General features: G+C 48.4%; 1 protein-coding gene across 1 annotated transcript in view; it reads right to left on the bottom strand.

Annotated features, from left to right (window-relative positions):
• Positions 1 to 1,297: 1,297 nt before the first annotated feature.
• PEA15 (proliferation and apoptosis adaptor protein 15) overlaps positions 1,298 to 21,856 on the bottom strand; it is a 63,968-nt gene continuing 43,409 nt past the window's right edge. Inside the window, exons 3-4 of the mRNA XM_029580119.1 lie at positions 15,602 to 15,757; positions 1,298 to 13,089 (exon numbers count right to left, since the gene is read on the bottom strand). Coding sequence (XP_029435979.1) covers positions 13,025 to 13,089; positions 15,602 to 15,757 — 221 coding nt within the window. The 3' untranslated portion in view covers positions 1,298 to 13,024. The remainder of the gene's footprint in view (positions 13,090 to 15,601; positions 15,758 to 21,856) is intronic.

A 21,856-nucleotide genomic window follows, 5' to 3' on the forward strand; every position in this document is an offset into this window, starting at 1 on the left:
CACCTGCTTCAATTCATGCAGTAGGGGGTGAGTGTTGTGCATTGGCTGACCCTGCCCACAGTTGATAGGAACATATCTTGTCAGACACCACTAGGAGAGCAGTTGGCATGGGTGGGGAGTTACACGGCCTTTTCCTGAAACTCAGCTCATATGCCATGGCATTTGCCACCAGAGCAGAAAGCTGTACTGTTCCATAACCCATGGCTGGTAAGTCATCCGGGTCCTTGTCATCAGCTTATCTTCTGTATCTTTGGACTCTTGCCTTTGTGCACCACCCTGGCTACATGTGAATAAAAATCCTGATGTGACTTCATACCTTAAATCCAGCAGCTCCAAAAGGCTTTACAGCTACTGTACTTTGTGAACGTAAGTACGGCACCGTGCCTACTCCTATAACTGGAGCATGTCTAGCTGACTTTATTTTTTTTGCAGGAACAGACTCAGTTGGTTGTGGTCTTAGCCCCTTGCATGCATGGACTTGTAGTTCCTGCTTTTCTTAGAGACATCCGAGCTACTTCTCCATGTGTGCAGTGAGGTAAAACCAAGCCTGGACTAGTCCTGAACAGAACGTGGGAGCAAGCTGGTTGCCCTGCTGCTCTGCATGCAATACTTCCACCGTGGAGGAGAAATTAATTTCATTTTGCACCTGGCAGTTTCAGTCTGCTCCTTTGGAAGCGGGGCACCTAGAGTAGATTTTTTTTTAGTCTCCCCCTCAACTCAATTTATGGTAGCCCAGCCCTCGGGGGCCATGGACCGGACCTCTATTCAAACCCAGCAATCACAGACCGTGCCTCTGGCCACTGGCTCTCCCCACTGCATGCTACTTCTGCTTCCTGCCCGCCTGGCACCTGTCCATGCTGCCTCCACCGTGCACAAGCACAGAGCTGAGGCCTTGCACAGCACTGCCCCTAGGCCAGCCCCCAACCCATTGGCCAACCTGTCCCCTGAAATAATAATAAAGGGAGATGAGCTGCTGGGTCACGTCTGGGGTGCATGGAGGAACCATGCCTGCACTGGAAATAAAGCTTTGAGAGCTGGGAAGAAAAATGTCGTATTACACTGCACTAATTCATTTTTTAACAAGAATCCAAACACATGAAGCTTGAAACTATATTTAATACAATAAACTTTAATTAGTAGCACAATGAATATTCTTTTTTACAGTTCAGGTTCAATGGAAAAGCAAAGCATAAGTAGTTTAAACTTTTCACTTTTTATCTTAAAATTGTTCTTTTACAATATATATTTAAATTTTTTTTTCTTTTTAACAAAGAGTCAAGCACACTAGGAACGGTGAGGGAATCGGAACACTGTAAGAATCAGTGCAAAATATCACCACCATAGTCTCATTTTTTTTTTTTTTTTTTTTAAATCATGACTCTGCTCTGTCTGCCCTGGCCCTCGGGTTTGTTCTGGGAAGGGTGGCCATATAAAGCTTCTCTGATTCTTTTATTTCAGGAGAAGGTGGCATTCTAGAAGGAAGGGACCTTGGGAAGGCAGCTGGGCTTTCGGCTGCCTTCACTATACCTAACCCATCACAGCTGGGTAACTGGTTGATTTTTCTGCATCTTCTGTTAATGTCCTCTCTATAACAGAGAAGGAGTCACGGTGTTAAGGCTGTCTGAAGAAGAATATTCCCTACCATGCAGGGCTGCACCATCTCCTCCATTTACACAAACTGGGCAAAACAGTCTGGGGTTTGCAGGTTAAGGAAAGGGCTACCAACCAGCAGTCAATGCACTGGGCAGAGGCAAAAAGCCTAGACTGTTAAAGACTCGCGAGGACATTCTGGCCATTATCAATTGCCTTACAAGGAATCTTTTTCTGCAATTAAAATCTTTAAAAAAAAAAATTCCAATGTTAAAATTCTTTCAGAGCCAACATTCTGTGTTTTTTTTTTTTAATATGCTTGTGACATACCAAGGCGTGAGCTAATGGTCTGTTGGGTGTTAGCTAATCAGAATGCAAGGCTCCTACCCCCCTGCCCTACAAGCGGAGCGGGTTCTGCACGTCCTCGGGCCATCTGGGCTGGGAAACCAAAAAGAGGACACCGGGAGCAGGCAAGTGGGAGACCTTTTAGGAGTCACTCCGGTCCGGGGGCAAGCCAAAGCTGATCCAGCAGGGTGCGGGGTGACTAGGAGTAGGCAGAAATCCCAGAGTGAGAAGGGAGTTGGTTAGGCAACTGCTAGGGCCTGGTCCACCTCTTCCCCTGCAGTGGTGTGACACCGCAGAACAGACCCATCTTATGATGTCAGCTGGCCGATGTTAGCGGGTCAGCGAGGGAAAAACTCCCCAAGCTCTGTACTCTTGACTCCATTGGCATAGTGGCTTCACTCACCTCACCCCAGGTCTCCATAGGTTGGTAGTCCAGTCCTGTGTTCCACCCCCACCCCATCCCCATCCCCAAACAGCCTGGTCCTGAATATCCTGCCAAATACATGGTGATTCTGGGGAAGTGAGAAACCCAGGGCTGGATCTTCATTTCCTGCTGGCCTGGAGTTAGTGTTCAAGCACTACAGCACATTAACCATGTGTTCTGTACTTGTGAAAGAAGAAAGCTTAATGAGTGAAGGGTGGCCATTATTAGCAAATGGCCATGTAGCTTTAATCACAGGAGATTAAACACCAAAAAATAAGTGCCCAGTTCCAGGTCATTATGGATGGGTTGATCCAGTTCAGGTTTTCCTCCTAGTGCATCTGTGGACTTGTCATTCCTGTTTCTGTAAGAGTAGCAGGGCACTACAAATCCACTTGTGGTGTACTAAAACCAGGTTTGGGTCAACCTGTTCCTGATAATATAAGATTTGTGTTAATAACCCATAATGCAAAGGCTGTATTGATGGTTGTCACATGGCTTCATTTTTATCAAGGCTGGTGAATCCAGTCCTAGTTTCTCAAACCCCCCCACACACACACTTTCTCTCTCCAGAATTGATTTGTAAGTCTGATCTCTCTAAGAAAAGCCAGAACCAGAAGTCCAGGCCTGCTTTCCACTGGGCTTAAAACCAGGACTGGATTCACCTGTCTTTCAAAACCTGGAGCCAGCTGGCCAACCCTAGTTGTATCAAAGCAAGAAGAAAGAGATGGCTGGGTGGGCCTGGACAATGCAGGGAATACATTTGGCTTCACCACTCACTCTCCGAATAGCCAATCTAACTCAACTACAGGCCCCCCATTTCTTTTTATTTGAAAAAATATATTTATCCCCATTTTTGTTGTTTTCCAAATAGGAAAAGCTGAAAGCAGCACGTCCCCTCCATCGCAGTTCTCCCTCGCTTGGCAATAATTTAATCCTGAACAGCCCCGGGAATGCACAGTATTCTACTTAATATACATATATTTATGCTGGGTACTTATACACCCAGCACAGTGTGAGCTTCCAGTAGGGATGCGAGAGGGAGATGGAACGCAGAAATATGAACCCCCCCACCCACCCAAAAAGGGATTGCGTGGCATCGTTCAGCTGGTAGTTGAAAGCAGCACTGTAACAAAGGTTCTGCTTTTTATTTCAGGTTCCAGGACAAAACAGAGGAATTTATTAATGGGGCAAGCTAGATTAAAGCCACGTGGTCACCGTGTCCAGGAGAAATAGACATAAAAGTGACTCACCCCCCGAGTTCACACGGCATCTGTGGCAGAGCCAGGACTAGAGCAGAGGCATGGGGATGAAAATGGAGTCTGTGGCAGAGCCGGGATTAGAACTGCGGCACAGTAAGAAAGTCACTCGGAGTCGCACAGAGAGTCAGCGGCAGAGCCAGGACTGGAACGGGGGGGGGGGGGGGGGGACGAAAATGGACTTCAAGGTCGCACAGAGAGCAGCAGAGCCAGGATTAGAACTGAGGCACAGGGAGATAAAAAGTGGCTTGCCCAAGGTCATACTGAGAATCAACGGCAGAGGGACGCTTTCAACCCTTATCCCTCAAATTTTCCAAAATCAGGCTAATTCTGTAACCAATAGGCCACACCACCTTCTTGGCACCTAAATGTTTATTACAGTTTCTCTTGCTCAGCCATGCCCCCTTGGTTTGTCTGCTAAAAATACCATGTTTATGCAAAAGTTACCCCAAAATGCATTACAATTGCCAGCAATCACTATTTGGAGCATCAGAAGTCAACCTTGCTTTTCATAAAATGTCCTATTACATTTATAACCACCTTATCAGACCTGGAGGATTGGAAATAATATTTGTCCTCTAGGCAAGTTTCTCCATGTTTTAAGTTAATTTTCTTTACAGGTTTAGCCTTGGCTCAAAGAAACAGAAAGATTCTGCTGTTCTGTTTGCTATCAGCAACCTGGACAACAGCACCTTCATCTATCTAAAGTATCAATTAAAATACATTACCTCCCCCCCCTCAACAATACAAAGAGTAGAGAAGCTAAAAATATATGAAACAAAACACCTTGGGGGGAAGAAAGGAAAGCAACAAGGCTCACAGAGGAGAAATGCATTGACGACAGTGCAACTGCTAGAATCACAAGAGAAGTCTACAGCTGGCAGGAAGTGCGCCTTCAAAATAAACAAAAGTTGATGTGCTTTCGGCGGAAAATGATCTTAACAGTCAGGCAATAAATAGATTGCAGGCAGAGAATTTCAAACTCTGCTTGCTCAAGCGGGCTGATGCCCTTGTGACAGGCGAGTCAGGCTCTTTCCTCTTCCACTCCAACGTCCTGATTCCTATCAGAAATGACCCCCATCGATTCTGCTGGAAGGATCACAACCTCATCCCCACGTGGCAATGTTTCGCAGCCCTTAGGAAGAAGATATGGGAGGAGAGAGAAGGGGGGTAGGTGTGTTTTACACTTCCCGTTGAAATGCGCTGGTTTGATGACGGCGAGTGGAAAATCAGTTCTGTCTTTTGGTTACAGGGGGGGTCATCCCTCCTAAAGTCAGAGGTGCTGGCTCTGTTCCGCGACTTGATGAGTCGAGAGGTAATGCATCCGTGTCGACCCGGCCAAAAGGGGCAAAGGACAGTGGATTCCCGGAGGAAGCCAGATCCCATGGCAGGCTTGCAATGATTGCTTCTGACTGTCGGGTGCAGCTCCAGGAGGACCCTGGGTCTTTCTGGAAAGAGTCACGCAGGCTGATGCAATATGGCGCACGGCTTTGCACGAGCTCCACAACCCCCTCATGCAATACGAAGATTAGTGCGTCCCAAACGCGCGGCCAAACCAGCGCGTAGCTACTAGTAGCGTTCATCACATGTAAATTCATGTTGTGGAGGCTATTAGCTATTACCCCCCCCCCCCCATTCAAAAAATTGCCACGTGGCCACGCACCCATTTTAATGTTGCAAATTTAATGCCTGCCCGGGAGCAGGCGTTAAAGCATGGGGCGCTCAAGGACCGATGAAATAAACAACCAAAATCCTGCTTTCTGTGAGTCCTCATAGGGGAAACAGAGAAAGCAGCATCCCTAAGGTCTGGCCCAATCGGAACCCCTGCCGGCAGGGAGTGAAGGAGTAAATTCATTAATATTAAGTGTCGGTCACTTAATATTGATGCGTTCACTCCCTCAGTTCCTGCGATTGGTCCATTCACATAGTGAAAAGAACCAATCGGGACCAGCCCTGCTGGGGGTGGGGAGGGAGCTCTGGCCAGGCTGTTGTGGGCGCACGGCCAAATCTCCTGGGCACCTGATGCAGAGCGCTAGGGACGCACAAATTACCCATTGTTCGTCCCTTTTAGCGCGGCAGCTCATTTGCCTATTGCATCGAGGGTCCAGCACAGGTGGATGTGCGCCCAGTTTGGACGCAGGTTATTTTTACGCGCTCATATTGCATCGGCCTGAAAGAACATTATGTAGACTCAGAGAGGGAGAAGTTTTAGGGAAGCGTAAAGCAAGGTGCAGACTTATAGCTTCCCTGGATTTATAGGTTCAACGATAGCCCTTTGATTCTGCCTGCAGGCCGCAGGGCGACGTCTGAAATCGCTGCGCGTCAGTGGCCAGGCGGCTGAGAACAGGGTTCCCTGAACTCCATGTGGCAACAAGATGGCACTCCAGGCCTGATAGTCCTAACGCCCATCCCAGTGCACTCTGGTCCTTGCTGGGCAAATACAATGAGGTGGGGAGAGAGCAGGACTGGATCCAAATGTCGCAGTGACATGGTATGAGGTCGGCAGGGTTCCGCGCCCTTTGTCACACACCCTTGCTTTTTTTTTTTTTTTTTTTTACCCATTATGGTGACAATGCTGCTGGGCAACAAACAAAGGCGAAAAATTATCCCTGCCCATTCTGCAAAACCGGCTATGCCCATGCTTCTAGGATAAGTATACAGCTCCTTTGATAAAAAGCTCTGCAAATATGATGAGGTTCTTTATACACACACACACACACACACACACACGTGTCAATGAAAGACTGCTCATGCGCCTGCAAGATGAAATACACATGAAAATGGAAAAATCTAGACCTTAAAAAAGGTAACCAAAGTGCCTTGTGTGGGGAAGAGGGGAGGATTAGGACTGCCACCCCCCAAGACAAGCTGATCACTACACTGCCTTTCCCCCATTGCAGGCATGGACTTGTAGTTCTGTTTTCCCCTAAGAAAAGCAGGAAGTACAGGTACGTGCATGCAACGGGGTGCGGAGGAGAGTGGCAGGGTGAAACCAGGGGCTAGATCAGTTGGTACAGAAAGAAATGGAGCCAGTTGGACAACTCTAGGGACAAGCAACTGTCCATAACAATCAAACTTTCAATGCAGGTTTTGCTGGGAAAAAGAGGTAACGTTGCTCGTTTCGTCCATTATCTCTTGCTGATTTCTGAAACTTGGTGTGGCTGAAGCTTGGATTCCATTTTGCATGCTTGAACATTTGGGGTTTTTCATAGTCTGAACATGGGAGAAAACTTCGAAGGATGATCACTGTATCCCTTCCTTTCCCTGGTCCCTCCCCTGAACCCTACATTTTGATTCTGCAGTTAAGAGAATGTTATTCTTACCATAACCAATTAAGACGCAAACTTACTCTCCTCCCAGGTTCTCTTTGTGGCTCTCGTGGGCATGGAAATTCTTCTCAGCCGTAAGAGTAAGAAGGACTAGCCAGCCTTAATCTCAGAGCCCCTGTGCCATTATAGGTCTTGGAATCAGTAGGGGGGTTCACCGTCCGTTGCATCAATGCCAACGTGAATCCTTTCCTCCCCCAATCTCCCGGAATCAAGTCACAACTTCTGGCAGGAAGGCGAAGGGGTAGCCTGCACGGAGCGGCAGTTACAACCCTAGACAAGAAGACGAGGGGGTAACCACAGAGCAGCAGATACAACCCTAAACACAGCGAGGGGGTAACCTGCATGGAGTGGCAGTTACAACCCTAAATATTTGCTGGGCAGACTGAATGGGCCGGTTTGGTCTGTATCTGCCATCATTTACTACGTTACTGTGCAAAATCAAGCGAATTCCAAGTCTTGAGCAGAACTGAGCTCCCAGCACAGCAGTCATCAGATCAGCACTCGTAGGCCCGTTTTGTCCCTTTTGCCTTGTTCTCAGTTGTGTTCTGTGCTGGCAGCTGCTCCTGCGAAATGTGGTTTCTGACCATGCATTTGCCCGCCCCCCCCCTCCCCCCAACCCTTTGATCAAATTAAGCTCTTCTCGGTGTGCACTTGGCAACTTATTTATGGAACCGCTTGATATACTGGATCTTTTCCACTGTTTTTTCCTTAATCAGGGGAGGATGTGGGCTGATGGGTCTGTATTTCCAGTACTCGCAGGTTGACATCCAGGCACTGCATGGGACTCGCTGTGACAACCTTGGCAGAGAGTTACAATTCCATAATTGTATAGAAACGATGAGGAGAAAACCAGCAATGTAGCAGTGAAATCCAGTGACAGATTTTCCTGCCAGCCACCCCTCCCATTTTTCTATTTTCCTGCCTACAAACCCCCCTTTGGACCTCATGGCTCAGAGCAGCTCCCAGTGACATCTCAGGAGGTGGATGTGGCACCACTGGTTCTCCCCCGGCACGACACTGACCCGCAGACCTTCGGCTGCCGGGAACAGCATATAATTCCACTCCCCACACCACCGGGTCCTGGGCAGAAATCTAGACCTGCTTAAGCCCGAACGCCTGCTTTCTTCAAAAACCCGCTTCAGGCGACGCATTCAACCTCATTCGACCGAATGGGATCCAAAACTGCCAGGTCAAAACAACAACAACAAAACAAAAACAAAAACCCAACCCGTACGTTTCTCAATTTCGGCTCCCAAATGCTGAGAGGTGCCGGCTGAAAGGGATTGAAATTCCGGGCTCGCAGCTGGGTCTGAATCGTCTTGGAGGGGGAGGGGGGTCCAGGGAAGGCTGCCAGCCTTTACCGTCACTTCAGAGGGTTGCACGAATGGTCTCAGGGCCCTCGCTCTCATTCAGGCAAACTTTGTTGACCTGAGAATTCGTGCCCGGGTTGCCAAAGCTGCACAGAAAGTGCTTTACGGAAAATTCTTAAAACTTCCTCTCCCTCCCCTCTCCAATCGGAAACGTTAACATCTGGCCGCTGCAATGGTTACCAGCTCCGGCAAACTCTTAATTCTCCACATGGTCGTGCGTCTCACGCTCACTGTCTCTACCTTTCACGCTCTCTTTTCTACGTTCTCTCACCCGTCTTTTTTCTCTCTTCCCCTCCTTCTCCCTCCAGATGTTAAATCTAGCAGTCTAGCACCCCTCGACAGCCAGGCCAAAACCATACGATTCGCCGTGAAAATTAAATTGCTACAAATTCACAGGTCTTTTGCTTTTTTAATTTTTTTCCCTTTCTGCTGCTTTCTACTCTGAGGACGTTAAAACGGAAACTTCAGATGCTTGATTTTAGGTGATACCATTACAGACCTGGCCACGTCCGCCCAATCAGAGGGCACCGCTCTCCGGCTCGGCCGGGGCTGGGGTTGCTGCACTCACAGGCCGTGTGTGAGCTAAATTCGGGGGGGAAAAAGTGATTTATAGTGAGGGGAATAAAGTGCATGTTAGAAGGCTGGCACCCAATTTAGAGGTCCAACCTGCAACCCTCTGAGACTCAGATGTTTCCTTCTGACTTAGACAACAGCCTTGTGCTGCAGAGGTTTTAGTAGCCGCGTTGGGCTCAAGAGAAAGCCGGATGCTTTGAAAGTTGTCATCTCTTGCATTGTGCAAGACTGTGGTCCCGAGAGCTCCCATAACCACTACTGTACATCTTTGGATAATGCTTTACATCACCTCCAATCAAAGGGGTCACCGATAATATCTCTCAAAGATGTGCCGTGCTGGAATAGGACAGCTTTATTTCCTTCCTACGGTTTTAATACTGCCCCGGAACCTTCTACGCTGTAGGGATGTGCTGCCATTTTTACATTTCATTTAGAGTACACACATTTTTTTTTTTTGGCATGCACCGAATCGAATAAGCCTGTTACATAATCGAATGTGCACATACTAAACGAATGTGTTGATGCTGAAACAAAACTAAAAAAAAGAAAACTCAAAACGAATGCAAATGTTTCAGCTGCACGTCCCTGCTGTGCTCCCATATCCCCAGTTCTGCACTCCCTATACCCAGCACTTTATCCCCAATGGTAACATGGAATAGACTTAGTTTTTGGGTACTTGCCAGGTTCTTATGGCCTGGACTGGCCACTGTTGGAAACAGGATGCTGGGCTTGATGGACCCTTGGTCTGACCCAGTATGGCATGTTCTTATGTTCTTATACCCCCTGCACTCTGCTACAGACCTGCTAACCAGCTCCTAGCCATACTAGATGCTTTGTAACAGTCGGTTTTACAGCACCCATCACCAAGCATGCCAGGATTTGTTTGCCCTGTTGTTCTGTACTGACGGTAAATCGCAGAATACAAAGAGATGGGCATAAATAAGACAGGGGGATATCTTCTGTCCCCAATACTCTGGAGTAAGAATCCAGGTTTGCGGCCCTCTGACACGATTGGTGACAGAGCCCTAACCCAACAAATATAAGCAAACCATTTTTGTTTTCATATCAGTTCCATCAGATAGATAAATACCCTCCTTCGCTGTCACCTCCAAGTCCCCAAACCATTTTAGGGTCTATAACAAGGAGGACTACAAATCCCAGCATGCTTTGGGAATGCGAGTTGAAAAACCAGGGATGAGAAAGGCCATCTGAAGAGTTCATGGTGTCACCTGGTCACCTGTGCCCCTGCCCGTAACTCCTCTCTCTGGCTTAGCCACCTGGCTACCTTTCTGCTGGTCAGCTTGACCCACTCCTCGTTTTGACCCCCCCATGGCTTGCATGGACCTGTCATTACCTCGTATCTTAGGGGCTTTCCAGGACCATAAATCCAGTTTCCAAGCTGCCTGCCTTAGGAGGAAGGCCGCGCCACAAGCTTTTTACCCACGGGCTTTGTGGCAAGTTCTCCAAGCGTAAGCGCCGGCGTGCTTTCGTGTCGAAGCTGCTGTGGGTACAAAGCACGGCACGGTCGCTCGCGCCAGCTTTGCTCGCGGTTAGACTTTTGCTGGGACAGCGTGCCCGTAGAGCTGAACACGCCGTCGCTGTGCGCCATTTCCTTCCCCGACCTAACCATGAGAATTCCCACTTCTCGCTGCGGGTAAAAAGCCCACCCATTGTTGACGGCATGGGCAGACTCTTGGCCACATCGAGGGTGGCTCCCCCATTTAAGCCCGCGACTAACGCGGACTTAAGTGCTCTTTATGCACACTAAAAGCACTTTGAAAGTTTTCTTCCTTAGGACTGGCCTGTGCCCTCCAGCCCATCACTGCTGCTGAATTAAGCCTACCAATCTGAGTTTCTCTCTCGTTATCTCCCTTTCAAAACGTTTTAAAGCCTTTTGCTGTTGTACTTGTCAAATTGAAAATTCTGGAGTAAGTTGTAAAATCTCTGGAGAACTCACAAATTACTGCATTCCATTTAACCCTAGCACTAACATTGAAAGATAAAACTCTAAGATAAATTAAATAGGAAGATCGTACAGATAACATAGTTTCCTTTCTGGAAGATAATCCTTTTTCTAAAATAATAACAGTGCGAATGTTAAATGTTTTTGCTAAAAGCAATAAGTTTGGATCCAGAGAGATTGCTCCATTAAGTTCTTGGCTTCTGTGTTGAATGTGCAGAACAGGACAGCACAGCAGTAGGGATGTGCAGTCATTTGTACACTTAGCACGCACGTTTCCCTCCTATCCAGGGGTCTTCGGCGCAGAGCTTTGACGAAAGTTTTCAGAATTTCTTTCTTTTTTTTTTTACAGGGAACTCAGATGAATTTCCTGGGTGCAGAATTGCCAAAAATACCAGTGACTCCAACAAAATGCAGAGAAGTGGGGACTGGAAAATATCAGACATTCCCAGGGAAATGCAGAATGCAGGTATATAATACCAGCCACTCCAGAAAAACCACGGAACCAGGCTAAAAATGTCAGACACTCCAGAAAGACTACGGAACCCAGGCTAAAAACACCAGACACTCCAGAAAGACCACGGAACCCAGGCTAAAAATGCCAGACACTCCAGAAAGACCACGGAACCCAGGCTAAAAACACCAGACACTCCAGAAAGACCACGGAACCCAGGCTAAAAATGCCAGACACTCCAGAAAGACCACGGAACCCAGGCTAAAAACTCCAGACACTCCAGAAAGACCATGGAACCCAGGCTAAAAACACCAGACACTCCAGAAAGACCACGGAACCCAGGCTAAAAACACCAGACACTCCAGAAAGACCACGGAACCCAGGCTAAAAACTCCAGACACTCCAGAAAGACCACGGAACCCAGGCTAAAAACGCCAGAGACACCAGCAAGCTATAGCGCACGCAAGGACCAAAACACCAGCTATTCCAGAAAAATGCAGGACATGGGGGGGTGGGGGGTGGGAGGAGGGCGTGAGCACGAAAAATGCCAGCAAAACGCAGAAAACAGTGGCGGACGAGGCCCGAGACTCCAGTAAAATGCAGAGCGCAGTGACTGAAAATACCAGACATTCTGGAAAAGGGGGGAAAAAAGGCAGAATCTAGGGGGCAGACAACACCTGACCGTTCCAAACAATAATTCTGAATGCGAGGCTGGGAAATCCCCATAACTCTGCAGCATAAGGACGTCTCATTGATCACAGGGTGAAGGCGAAGGTCCTAGGCTCTGTGCTCCCAATGGCTGAGCAAAAGTCAAGATGCACATGGAACTTTTTTTTTTTTTTTTTTTTAAATTGCTAAGTGCATAACTTTAAAAACTCCAGAAGACATGTACACTGACAAAAAACCTTGTGCGCTTCGCCAAAATAATTAAAAGGTGTGCACCTCCCGCTGGCCTGCTTAAATATCATTTTATTTTCCTCTCTTAAAAAAACAAAACCCAAACAGACCCCCCCCCCCCCCCACAGAGCATCAAATTCCCAACCGGAATGCAGCTGCTTATTCCCCTATAAATACGTTAAAGAGACACTGCACACGCACACGCACAGACACGCACACACGCCTGTGTACATACACTTCAGCACAAAGCCAGCCCCTGCCCACTGCAGTGGTGGAGAGGGAGGGAGCGGGGGGTTGTGGGGTGGGGGGAGGGGGTGTACGGTGGTGAAGGTGGAGAGAACACCATGAATTTCCATTTTTTTTTTTTTTGCATAGAAATCTCCACGATAAAAAGAAAGGTTAGAAAATAAAGAGTAAAGCCACAGAATGACCCCCACAGGGCTTATCGTAAATAACACTTATATCAAAACACGCTCACAAAAAAAAAAGGCGCGCAGATGGGACAGACTGCAGGAAAGCCGAGCGCGCACGGCGGAGGGTTTGTTAATGGTCGCCCGGCACGTGATGTTCCTCTGGCTCCCCCCCTCCCCCCCTCCTCTTTAGGATGTCTCGTCTTCATTGTTCCATTCTGGACTGGCCTCCCCCCTCCCCCCACTTTGTATCCAAACAAAACTGTGCAGGTCCAGGCGAGAGGAAGGGGCACCTGGAGCATAGAGATGAGCCTTGGGAAGATGATGGATGGAGATGACCAGGGGGGAGGAGGGTGGTAGTGGTGCTGATGGCGATGAGGTCACCGGTCAGGACCGCCTTGCCCTCTTTTACTCCCTCAGGCTTTCTTCGGGGGTGGGGCCAGCTTGATAATTTCTTCTTCCGATGGCTGTCGAATAATATCTGTGACAACGGGATAAGAATGGGAGTGCGTGAGCGCTGCAGGGACAAAGGTCAAATTCAGCAGTTCCTCCTGAATAAGAATTGTGCTGGGAGCCCCTAGACTGGTTGGCTAGACAGAGGTTTGATAAGAGTGGACTCTGGCTGCTGTCACACACACAGACAAGATTTGTGTTTCTGAACGAAGTTCCCCTCTGACACTTTTCTAGACAAAAAAAAAAAGGCCTTCCTCGTGTCTTACGGCAGCTCCAGTGCCGCCATGCAGCCCACTTCCTGGAGGAAGTCTTCCAGATCATCTCCAGGTTCTGAGCTTCCCAGCCCAGTGCTTTGTGGGTTTTGTAGTCCCTGCTTCTTCCATTTAAAATCAGCCACAACTGGTACCACAATGCACCAGGAGAGGGATACCAGAAGGCCCAGGAGTGGATCGGAGTCCTCCTCCAGAAATTGGTTGGGCGAGGCCACTCTTACTCTTCCCTCTAAGGCAGGGGTGGCCAACTCCTGTCCTCCAGGGCCATAAATAGGTCTAGTTTGCAGGATATCCACAACGAATAGGCACGAGATAGGATTTGCATGCACTGTTTTCGCCATATGCCAATGGATCTCATGCATATTCGTTGTGGATATCCCCAAAAACCAGGCCTCTTTGTGGCTCTTAAGAAGCAGAGTTGGCCACCCCTGCTTTGAGGTGATCACCCTCTCCCACACATCGGCGGCTTCCAGAAGGAGCGAGAGTGAGCACGTGCTCTGTCAGAGGGAGAGGGCACATGGGGTCAGAGGGCTACTGCCAGGCCGCTAGCAATGTCTGGGTCGGTCTTTCCTCTCTGCCCTGGGTGCAGAGCTGGAAGCCATATGCCTGCTCCACGTGGGCCACAGGCTTTTACAGATTCCACTCTCTCACCGCGCACGGCAGACTCTCGCTCTCCTGTCAGCCAGGTCAGAAATCCAACCCCAGCGCTTCAGAAGCACCAGCTTCCTAGCTAAAGTGACATCGCAGGCAGGCCGTGCTTCGGAGCCTTTCTCTCTTTTCATATTCTGAGGCTGCTTTTCTCTGTTGATAGGAGCAGTCATCTTTCTTCCTTATATTTTTTTTTACTTCACTTATAGCTCTCTGCCTGTCGAGTCACTAGTGACTGGTGGTTTTCGTTCTGTTCTGATACTGAAGAGGGGGATGCTATTGACGTGTACGGAAGCAAATGATATGGGGAAGAGATATTTAAGTGAGGGATGCCATTGAAATCCTTGGAGGGGAGTGACCTGGGGAAGAGATATTCGAGAGGGTGACATTATTGAAGTTTGCGGAAACAAATGATGTGGAGGAAGAGAAATGAGAGAAGGTGATGCTATTAAGGCGTCTGGACGGGAGTGACGGGAGCGGTGGGGGGAAAGATATATTTACAAGTGTGAAGCCATTGAGGTCTGTGGAGGTGAATGACAAGGGGAAAGAAATATATGAGAGGGAGAGAGACTCCAGTGAAGTCTATGGAGGGAGAATGACAAGGAGAAGGGATGTGTAAGGGCACGCACATCACTTCGCATCTTTACTAGGGAAGGCCAACTGTGCTGATTTAAAGGTTAACGTCCCTGATTGTAAGGCTCTGTCCTACAAACCAAAGTCGCCCAACGGTGCTTCATGACGCGTCCTCCTTTCAGACCATGCACTTTCCAAAATATCTTTTGAATGTTGGCCAGCTCTGCCTGCAATGTCACCCGCAAGGCTCCGGCGTCACCTTGCCCTTCATTGGCGCTTTCGTTCCACCCCAGGGTATCCCCCCAAGGATGATTAAGGGCTGAACCCACCAAGGGAGCATCTTCAGGCACATGGTTTCTAAACATATTTATGGCTCCTTGACTTACCTTTCTCTCCATGATTTTGAAATAGTCTTTTAAGCTGTAAGAACTGCAGCAGCAAACAACTTCCTTCTGCAGTCCTCACACCCCCCTACCCATCCCCCCAAAGATCCAATTTCTCTCAAATTGATGACATTATTCTCCATCGAGATTGTAAAAAAAAAGAACAGATCGATGTTATTAAGTACTTAAAAGTATCTACCTTTTATGTTACAATTGCAGCAGTCTGAGTCAGCTTTAACAGCCAAAGCAGTGCATGCTGGGATTTGTAGTCTTTTGTTTAGACTAAGAGAATAAGGATCATGCAAATCCCAGCAGGGTCCGCCATGGAATTGGGGAAGGAAAACAAATCAAGGCCCGGGAAGCAGCCCTCTGTTGTCTGTGGAGTCGCCTGGCCTCCATTGTCTACCCCACTGCATTCAATCCCCAAGACATGGCCACCAAAAGAAGGCACTAGCCCAGTGGGAGCCTTGCAATAAGACTTCTCAACTGAGTCCACAAGCTGAGCCAGTTCTGGCAACACCACCACCGCCCACCTTGAATTCCCTGCAGATCCTGATTTTCTTAGGGTTAAAACCAGGTCTGGCTCAGCCTGCCCCAACGGATCTGGAGCCTGCCACGTGGCAATCCCGGGCACTGCCAATCCACTCCCGAGCTGACTCCTCACCTTTATATTTCTTGGCGCTGGGGATGCGGGTGAGTTTCGTGTCGACCTCGTCCTCCTCCGAAATCTTCAGCACTTTGGTCCGGTAATCGATGACCATCGTGAGGAGATCTGGGCGTCGGGAGATTTCAAATATGTGTTCTATGTAGGAGAGGTTGTCTACATGGAGAAAGGACCAGGCGTTAAATTCTCCTATCGCAGCCCAGAATCAAGCAAAAAAAAAAGTATGGGACATTATCTGCCAACGCAGAGCAAAGTGACATAATGAATGCGCTGTTTTTCTCGACGAGATTGTCAGTGTGGTCTGATGTGGAGGAGTGGGGAGAGGATACGATGCAGACAGAGAAAGGGTGTGAGAGATAGAAGGAGGGGGACGTGTGATAGAGGGAGGATGAGATTAAGTTGGGATTAAAGCAGATCCAGTCAGGACAGCAGGCCACAAAATTCCCCTCTTGAATTTGGGGCGTCGTTTCTGCCCCTGCCGGCTCTCTGAAATACCCTAAGTGATCGGGTTAAATTTTGTCTTCCCACTGGACGGTCAAAGGCAGGCCACAAACAGAAAGGAAGTCCCCAAACTGTTTTGTGGGCACTGTGCCAAGCAGGATGCCAAGACTGTGCAGGCACTTCATCCCCGAGAATGGCACGGATCGTCTCCGATCAGGAGGGCACTGCTGATTTTTTCGTGACTGACTGGAAGAGTCAATAATCCATCCGGCATTAATGAACAGTTACATCGTGGACACTGAAGTTCTTGCTGCTGACTTATGGTTTTCAAAACGTTTTAAATAGATTTTTTTTTTTTTTTGCTGTCATCGTGTTCGACTGAAACCCAGCTCTGCCAATGCACTTCATTCCTGCCCTGCAGCACCCTCTGCTATTCCAGTACAGAGACCCTCACATATGCACTCACAGCTCTGCCAATGCACCTCAGTCCTGTCTTGCGGCACCCCCTGCTATTCTAGTAATCAGACCACCCCTTCCTCCTCCCCCCCCCCCACAGCTCTGCAATGCACCTCAGTCCTGTCTTGCGGCACCCCCTGCTATTCTAGTAATCAGACCACCCCTTCCTCCTCCCCTCCCCCCCCCCCACAGCTCTGCCAATGCACCTCAGTCCTGTCTTGCAGCACCCCCTGCTATTCTAGTAATCAGACCACCCCTTCCTCCTCCCCTCCCCCCCCCCCCCCACAGCTCTGCCAATGCACCTCAGTCCTGTCTTGCAGCACCCATGCTATTCTAGTAATCAGACTACCCCTTCCTCCTCCCCTCCCCCCCCCCCACAGCTCTGCCAATGCACCTCAGTCCTGTCTTGCAGCACCCCCTGCTATTCTAGTAATCAGACTACCCCTTCCTCCTCCCCTCCCCCCCCCCCCCCCCCCCCACAGCTCTGCCAATGCACCTCAGTCCTGTCTTGCAGCATCCCCTGCTATTCTAGTAATCAGACCACCCCTTCCTCCTCCCCCCCCCCCCCACACACCAGACACACAGTTCTGTCAATGCACTTCAGTCAGGGCCGGTGCTTCCATTAGGCAAACTAGATGGTCGCCTAGGGTGCTAAAATTTCAGGGGCGGCAAAATCCTGCCAGTGCAAGGCATAGAAGGGCACTGTGCCGGATTGAATACTGCTAAAAAAAAAAAAAGGGGGGGAAACTGTGCTGGAGCCACTGCCACCGCTAAGAGGGAGCGCTGGGCTGTAGCTGCCACCGATAGGTAAAGTTAGAGAAGGGGGGCTGCATGACCGAAGGTTCGCCAAGGGCGCCAAAAACCGGGCCTGACCTCAGTCCTCCGCATGGAGTCGCAGACACAGCTCTAGCAATGCAATCCCTCTTCCAGCACCCGTCTCCCTCTCCCTACCTCCTCCTGCTGTTCTGTCCCCAGACTTAATCTGTCGGTAACCGGTCAGGTACTGAGCCTCTGGGGTGCTATTATCATTATCTATTTATTATTTAACACATTAATAAGCCACTTTCCCCGAGTAACCTTGTCTTATTCAACCCTTCCAACCCTAGAGCCTATCCTGATAGTGTTATATTAGAAAAAAAAAACCAAAAACCAATTGCGGGCGATGAGAGCAGAGTTTAATAAAACAAAAGTTAGAAAATGTATCAGTAATTTTTGAAGGAGACCTGAAGCATTTTGTTTTAATAATGCTGTAGTGATTGCTCTATTTACGGTGGCTGGCAGTCAGCCAGGAGCCTTAACCGCCTCCATACATTACAATTTCTGTCTTGGTAAACTGAGAGACAGGAGCACCAGGCAAAAGCCCCAGACACTGCAAGTGCCTCCTCTCTAATAAAGCTCCTTGCTCACAGGATGACAGATGGAGCAGGCAAACATCCCTGAGTCACACAGTCTCCAGTGACCTCTCCCAACCTCAGGCCTGGCTTCCTCTGCCACTTCCAGAGCCCACTAGGAAGTGCCAGAGTCTGGACATTCTGTGCCCTACCGCTGAGTCACCCCCTCCCCCAGCACCCGTAAGAGCAGAGGAACTGCCCAACTGGATCAGACTGAAGGCTTGTCTCACCCAGCGCCTGCTCTTCGCTAGAGGCATGCAGCATGTGCTCAGAGGGGATGCCTAAGAAATGGGCATGTGCATTTGTTTCGTTTCATTTCATTTCTGAAACAAAAACGAAAGAGAATTGAAAACGAACGGTGCCCATTGCTCGCGCGGAAGAAAGTGACACCAGCCCTGACCTCAGTCTCACCAGCGTCATTAACAATTGTAAAACTGGCAGAGCCGGAGTAATCAGGGATCATTCCTGCCAAATGAAGAACACCTTATATCCTACCCCCCACAAACGTCTGAAAACAAACAGATAAGAAAAGAGACCTGGTATAAGGAGGAGAGGCAGCAAAGGGTGGGTTGTCATTTTGGAGGCTTCGAGTTGTACTGCTGCTTTAAGGGAGATCAGTCACGTAATCTTGGGCTTTATAAAAGTCTACAGCAACAGGATGATATTATCTAGCACCCTTCGCTGGTGGGTTTCTTTCCCCGAAGAGCCGGAAGGAGAGTTGAAAAAAAAAAATGCTCATTCAAATGTGAGTGATATTCCTTCCCTTTCAAAGGACAGAGTCCAAAGGCAAGAGCACATCTGTTCTAAAGAGAGGGCTTTGGCATCTATGTGCCTCCCCTTCCCCATGATCCTAGCTTACCAGAGGCACGTGCCCTGCCTATATATGACCAAAAGACTGAGATCACAAGGGATAGGCGTGGGATGCACGTTCAAGTGCTACCCTTGTTGTGGACACTAGGATGCAAATTCCCTTTGTCCTCTGTTGCCTCAGGCACCCATCTTAGGTGCTAAGCTCATCGGGACAGGTTCTACAAGGAGACAAAGAAACACAGGACTGAATTCACAGATGTTGGAGGAGGGGTGCTGGCTGCAGGCTTCCATTATACATGGGTCAAAAACGGTTTTTCACAACTCCCCCCCCCCCCAAAATAAAACGTTTTCCAACTCCCCTGACTGAATTAAGGACAAACAAAACAAAACATGCCCTGCAATTCTGTTGGTTGAGCAGGGGGAGGCGATCTGGGATTACGATTACGTAAAAAATACATCGGTAGACAGCGAGAGACAAGTGGAAGGTTGACTCCCTGAAAGGAGCAGACAGAAATCAGCCAGGCCGCAGGGAGCAGGCCCGGATGACGCCTCGCCTCTGAACCTGACATTTCAGCCTCTCCCTCCTGATCTGCTGCTGAAGCCTTGTCACATTTCTCAGAGCTGTTCTGAAAACCTGTCAGTCTCCAGAACCACAAATATCTCCCCCCACCCCACCCAATGTTCCCGCTAATGCTTTTACAGGCTGTGTGCGCGGATGTGCTCTTACCGTTGGGAACATAACGTTTGCACGTGAGCGGCAGCGGTGAGGGGGCCGACAAGAGGCTGATTCGTTACTGCTTCCACCGCCGCAGGACCCCCGTTATGGCTTCCTCTTTCATTCTTTCCATCTTTCTCTTCTCACATCTTTCAGCTCTCACCTACCTCTCCATCTTCTTCTCTCCTAACCTTCCGTATGTCTCCCATTCCTTCCGCCTCCATCTATGCACCGCCCATCATCCATATAATGCTTCTGTTTCCATTCTTAACCTATGACACCAACAACCTTCCGTTTCTCCCCATCCCCAGCATCCACCCTTCTGCCTCCATCGCCGTCTCTCCAGCATCTGCCTTTCTGTCTCTTCCTCATGTCTTCACAGGAACGAGGAAGCAAGGATTTAACAAAGGAAGTCTTCCTTGCCAATCTGTTAGAATTATTTGAAGATCTAAACAAGCATGCGGGTGAGGGTGACCCAGTTGACATGGTGTATGTGTATTTTCAGCAGGCATCTGGCAAAGTCCCTCATGTAAAGGGACTTCGGTGAATTGAAAAAGCCATGAGATAGGGGGCAATGTTCTAGTGTTGCCCAGTAGCTGGGCAAGGATAGGAAACAGAGTGGGGTTGTGTGTTCAGTTTTCCCAAAGGACAGAGGTAGAGAATGGAGTGCTCCAGGGATCTGTACGGGGGCCAATGTTTAACAAAGTCATTCATGAACCGGAAAAGAGAGCAATGAATGAGGTGATCTGATGTACAAACTAGTTAAAACACAAGCAGACTGTGAGGAATTGCCGGAGGACCTTGCAAGACTGGGAAACTGGAAATCTAAATAGCAGATGAAATTGAATGTGGACACGTGCAAAGTAATGCTCATAGGGAAAAGCATGCACTCATTGCTGGGGTCCACATTAGGAGAGGGAGAGGACCTCAGACCAGCCCACACCCTCAGCCCAGCGTACAGCAGTGGTAAAAGAGAGTGATAGGAATTATTCGGAAAGGAACTGAGGATATCATAATGCTTTTGCATAGATCTATGGTGTGACTACACCTTGGGTATTGTGTGGAGGTCTGGTTGGCCCATCTTAAAGATAGAGTAGAACTAGAAAAGGTACGGAAAAGGTCAACAAAAATGACAAAAGGGGTGAAGAAAGGTTAAACAGAATCGAATGCACAAATGAAACCATCAGTCTCACATTCTGTCCCAGGACTCCCTTCTCTCGCCAAAAAAAAAAGCCCTGCTCCCCCTGACTATCCAGACTTCCAAAACTGTTACACCTCTATCTTATCCAAGCCATAGGTCCAAAACACCTAAATGGGGCAGGAGCTATCCCCCAGGTGTTCCTGCCTCACCTGCCAATATGAAAACATGGCACTGGCCGATACCATTTTGTTGTACAGAAATACATGCATTGCTGTGGTGCCAACCAGAAAACCCTGCAAAAAGAGACATTTGGAACCCATATGATCTATTGTAATGCGTGTTAGGTGTGGCCCTCAGAAAGCCTTGTGCATACTTAATTACAATAACGATATAGTAAACCTCCCGTACCAAAATGGCACAAGCTGCCAGCACTCAAACAGTAACAACTGCAAAAGTAACACTGCAAATATTACACCAGGCTCTACAACACTAATACATCTCCTATTAAAAAACCAGAAAAAGCCAAGCTGTTATACATCCCTACCCAGAAACGACATGCCAGCAGGATACCTCACCTCAGTCACACATGCAAAAACACAGACAGATCCTCACCAAATTACAGAATAAAGAGCCCATAAAGCATAAAACGAAATGTGCAGTCAAAAACTGAACTGGAAACCATGAGAAGACTCTGTGTGCAGTGCAACAGTGGAAAAACAGAAACATCACCATTCCTCATAAAACAAACAATAAAATCAAGACATATAAAACTTCAATCATAATAGTAAAACCTTACTAATAAAAATGTTTCCAAACAGCTGTTAAATAGAATAACAGCCAAAAGATAGGAACTCGTATAGAATTTTTAAATATTTTCCAAACAGCAATAAAATATTTCAAAATAGCAGACACATCAGACATCCAATAATTATAAGTAATAAGGATGGAAAAATCTCCTGCTCTCCATACCTGGAAACCTTTGATCTCCAGTAACCCTGAGCTTACCGTAGATTAGTGGTACAGGAAGCAGCACAAACTTTCTTCTCTCTCCCACACACACATATAGGCAGGCAGGCTCCCACACTTTCTCTCACACACATGACAGACTGGCTCACACACACACACACAGAGTCAGGCAAGCTCCCACACTTTCTCTCACACACATGACAGACTGGCTCACACACACACACACACACACACACACACACAGAGTCAGGCAGGCTCCCACACTTTCTCTCACACACATGACAGACTGGCTCACACACACACACACACACACAGAGTCAGGCAGGCTCCCACAC

Source organism: Rhinatrema bivittatum, chromosome 16, assembly GCF_901001135.1.
Source record: "Rhinatrema bivittatum chromosome 16, aRhiBiv1.1, whole genome shotgun sequence".
In the NCBI taxonomy this organism is placed as follows: Eukaryota; Metazoa; Chordata; class Amphibia; order Gymnophiona; family Rhinatrematidae; genus Rhinatrema; species Rhinatrema bivittatum.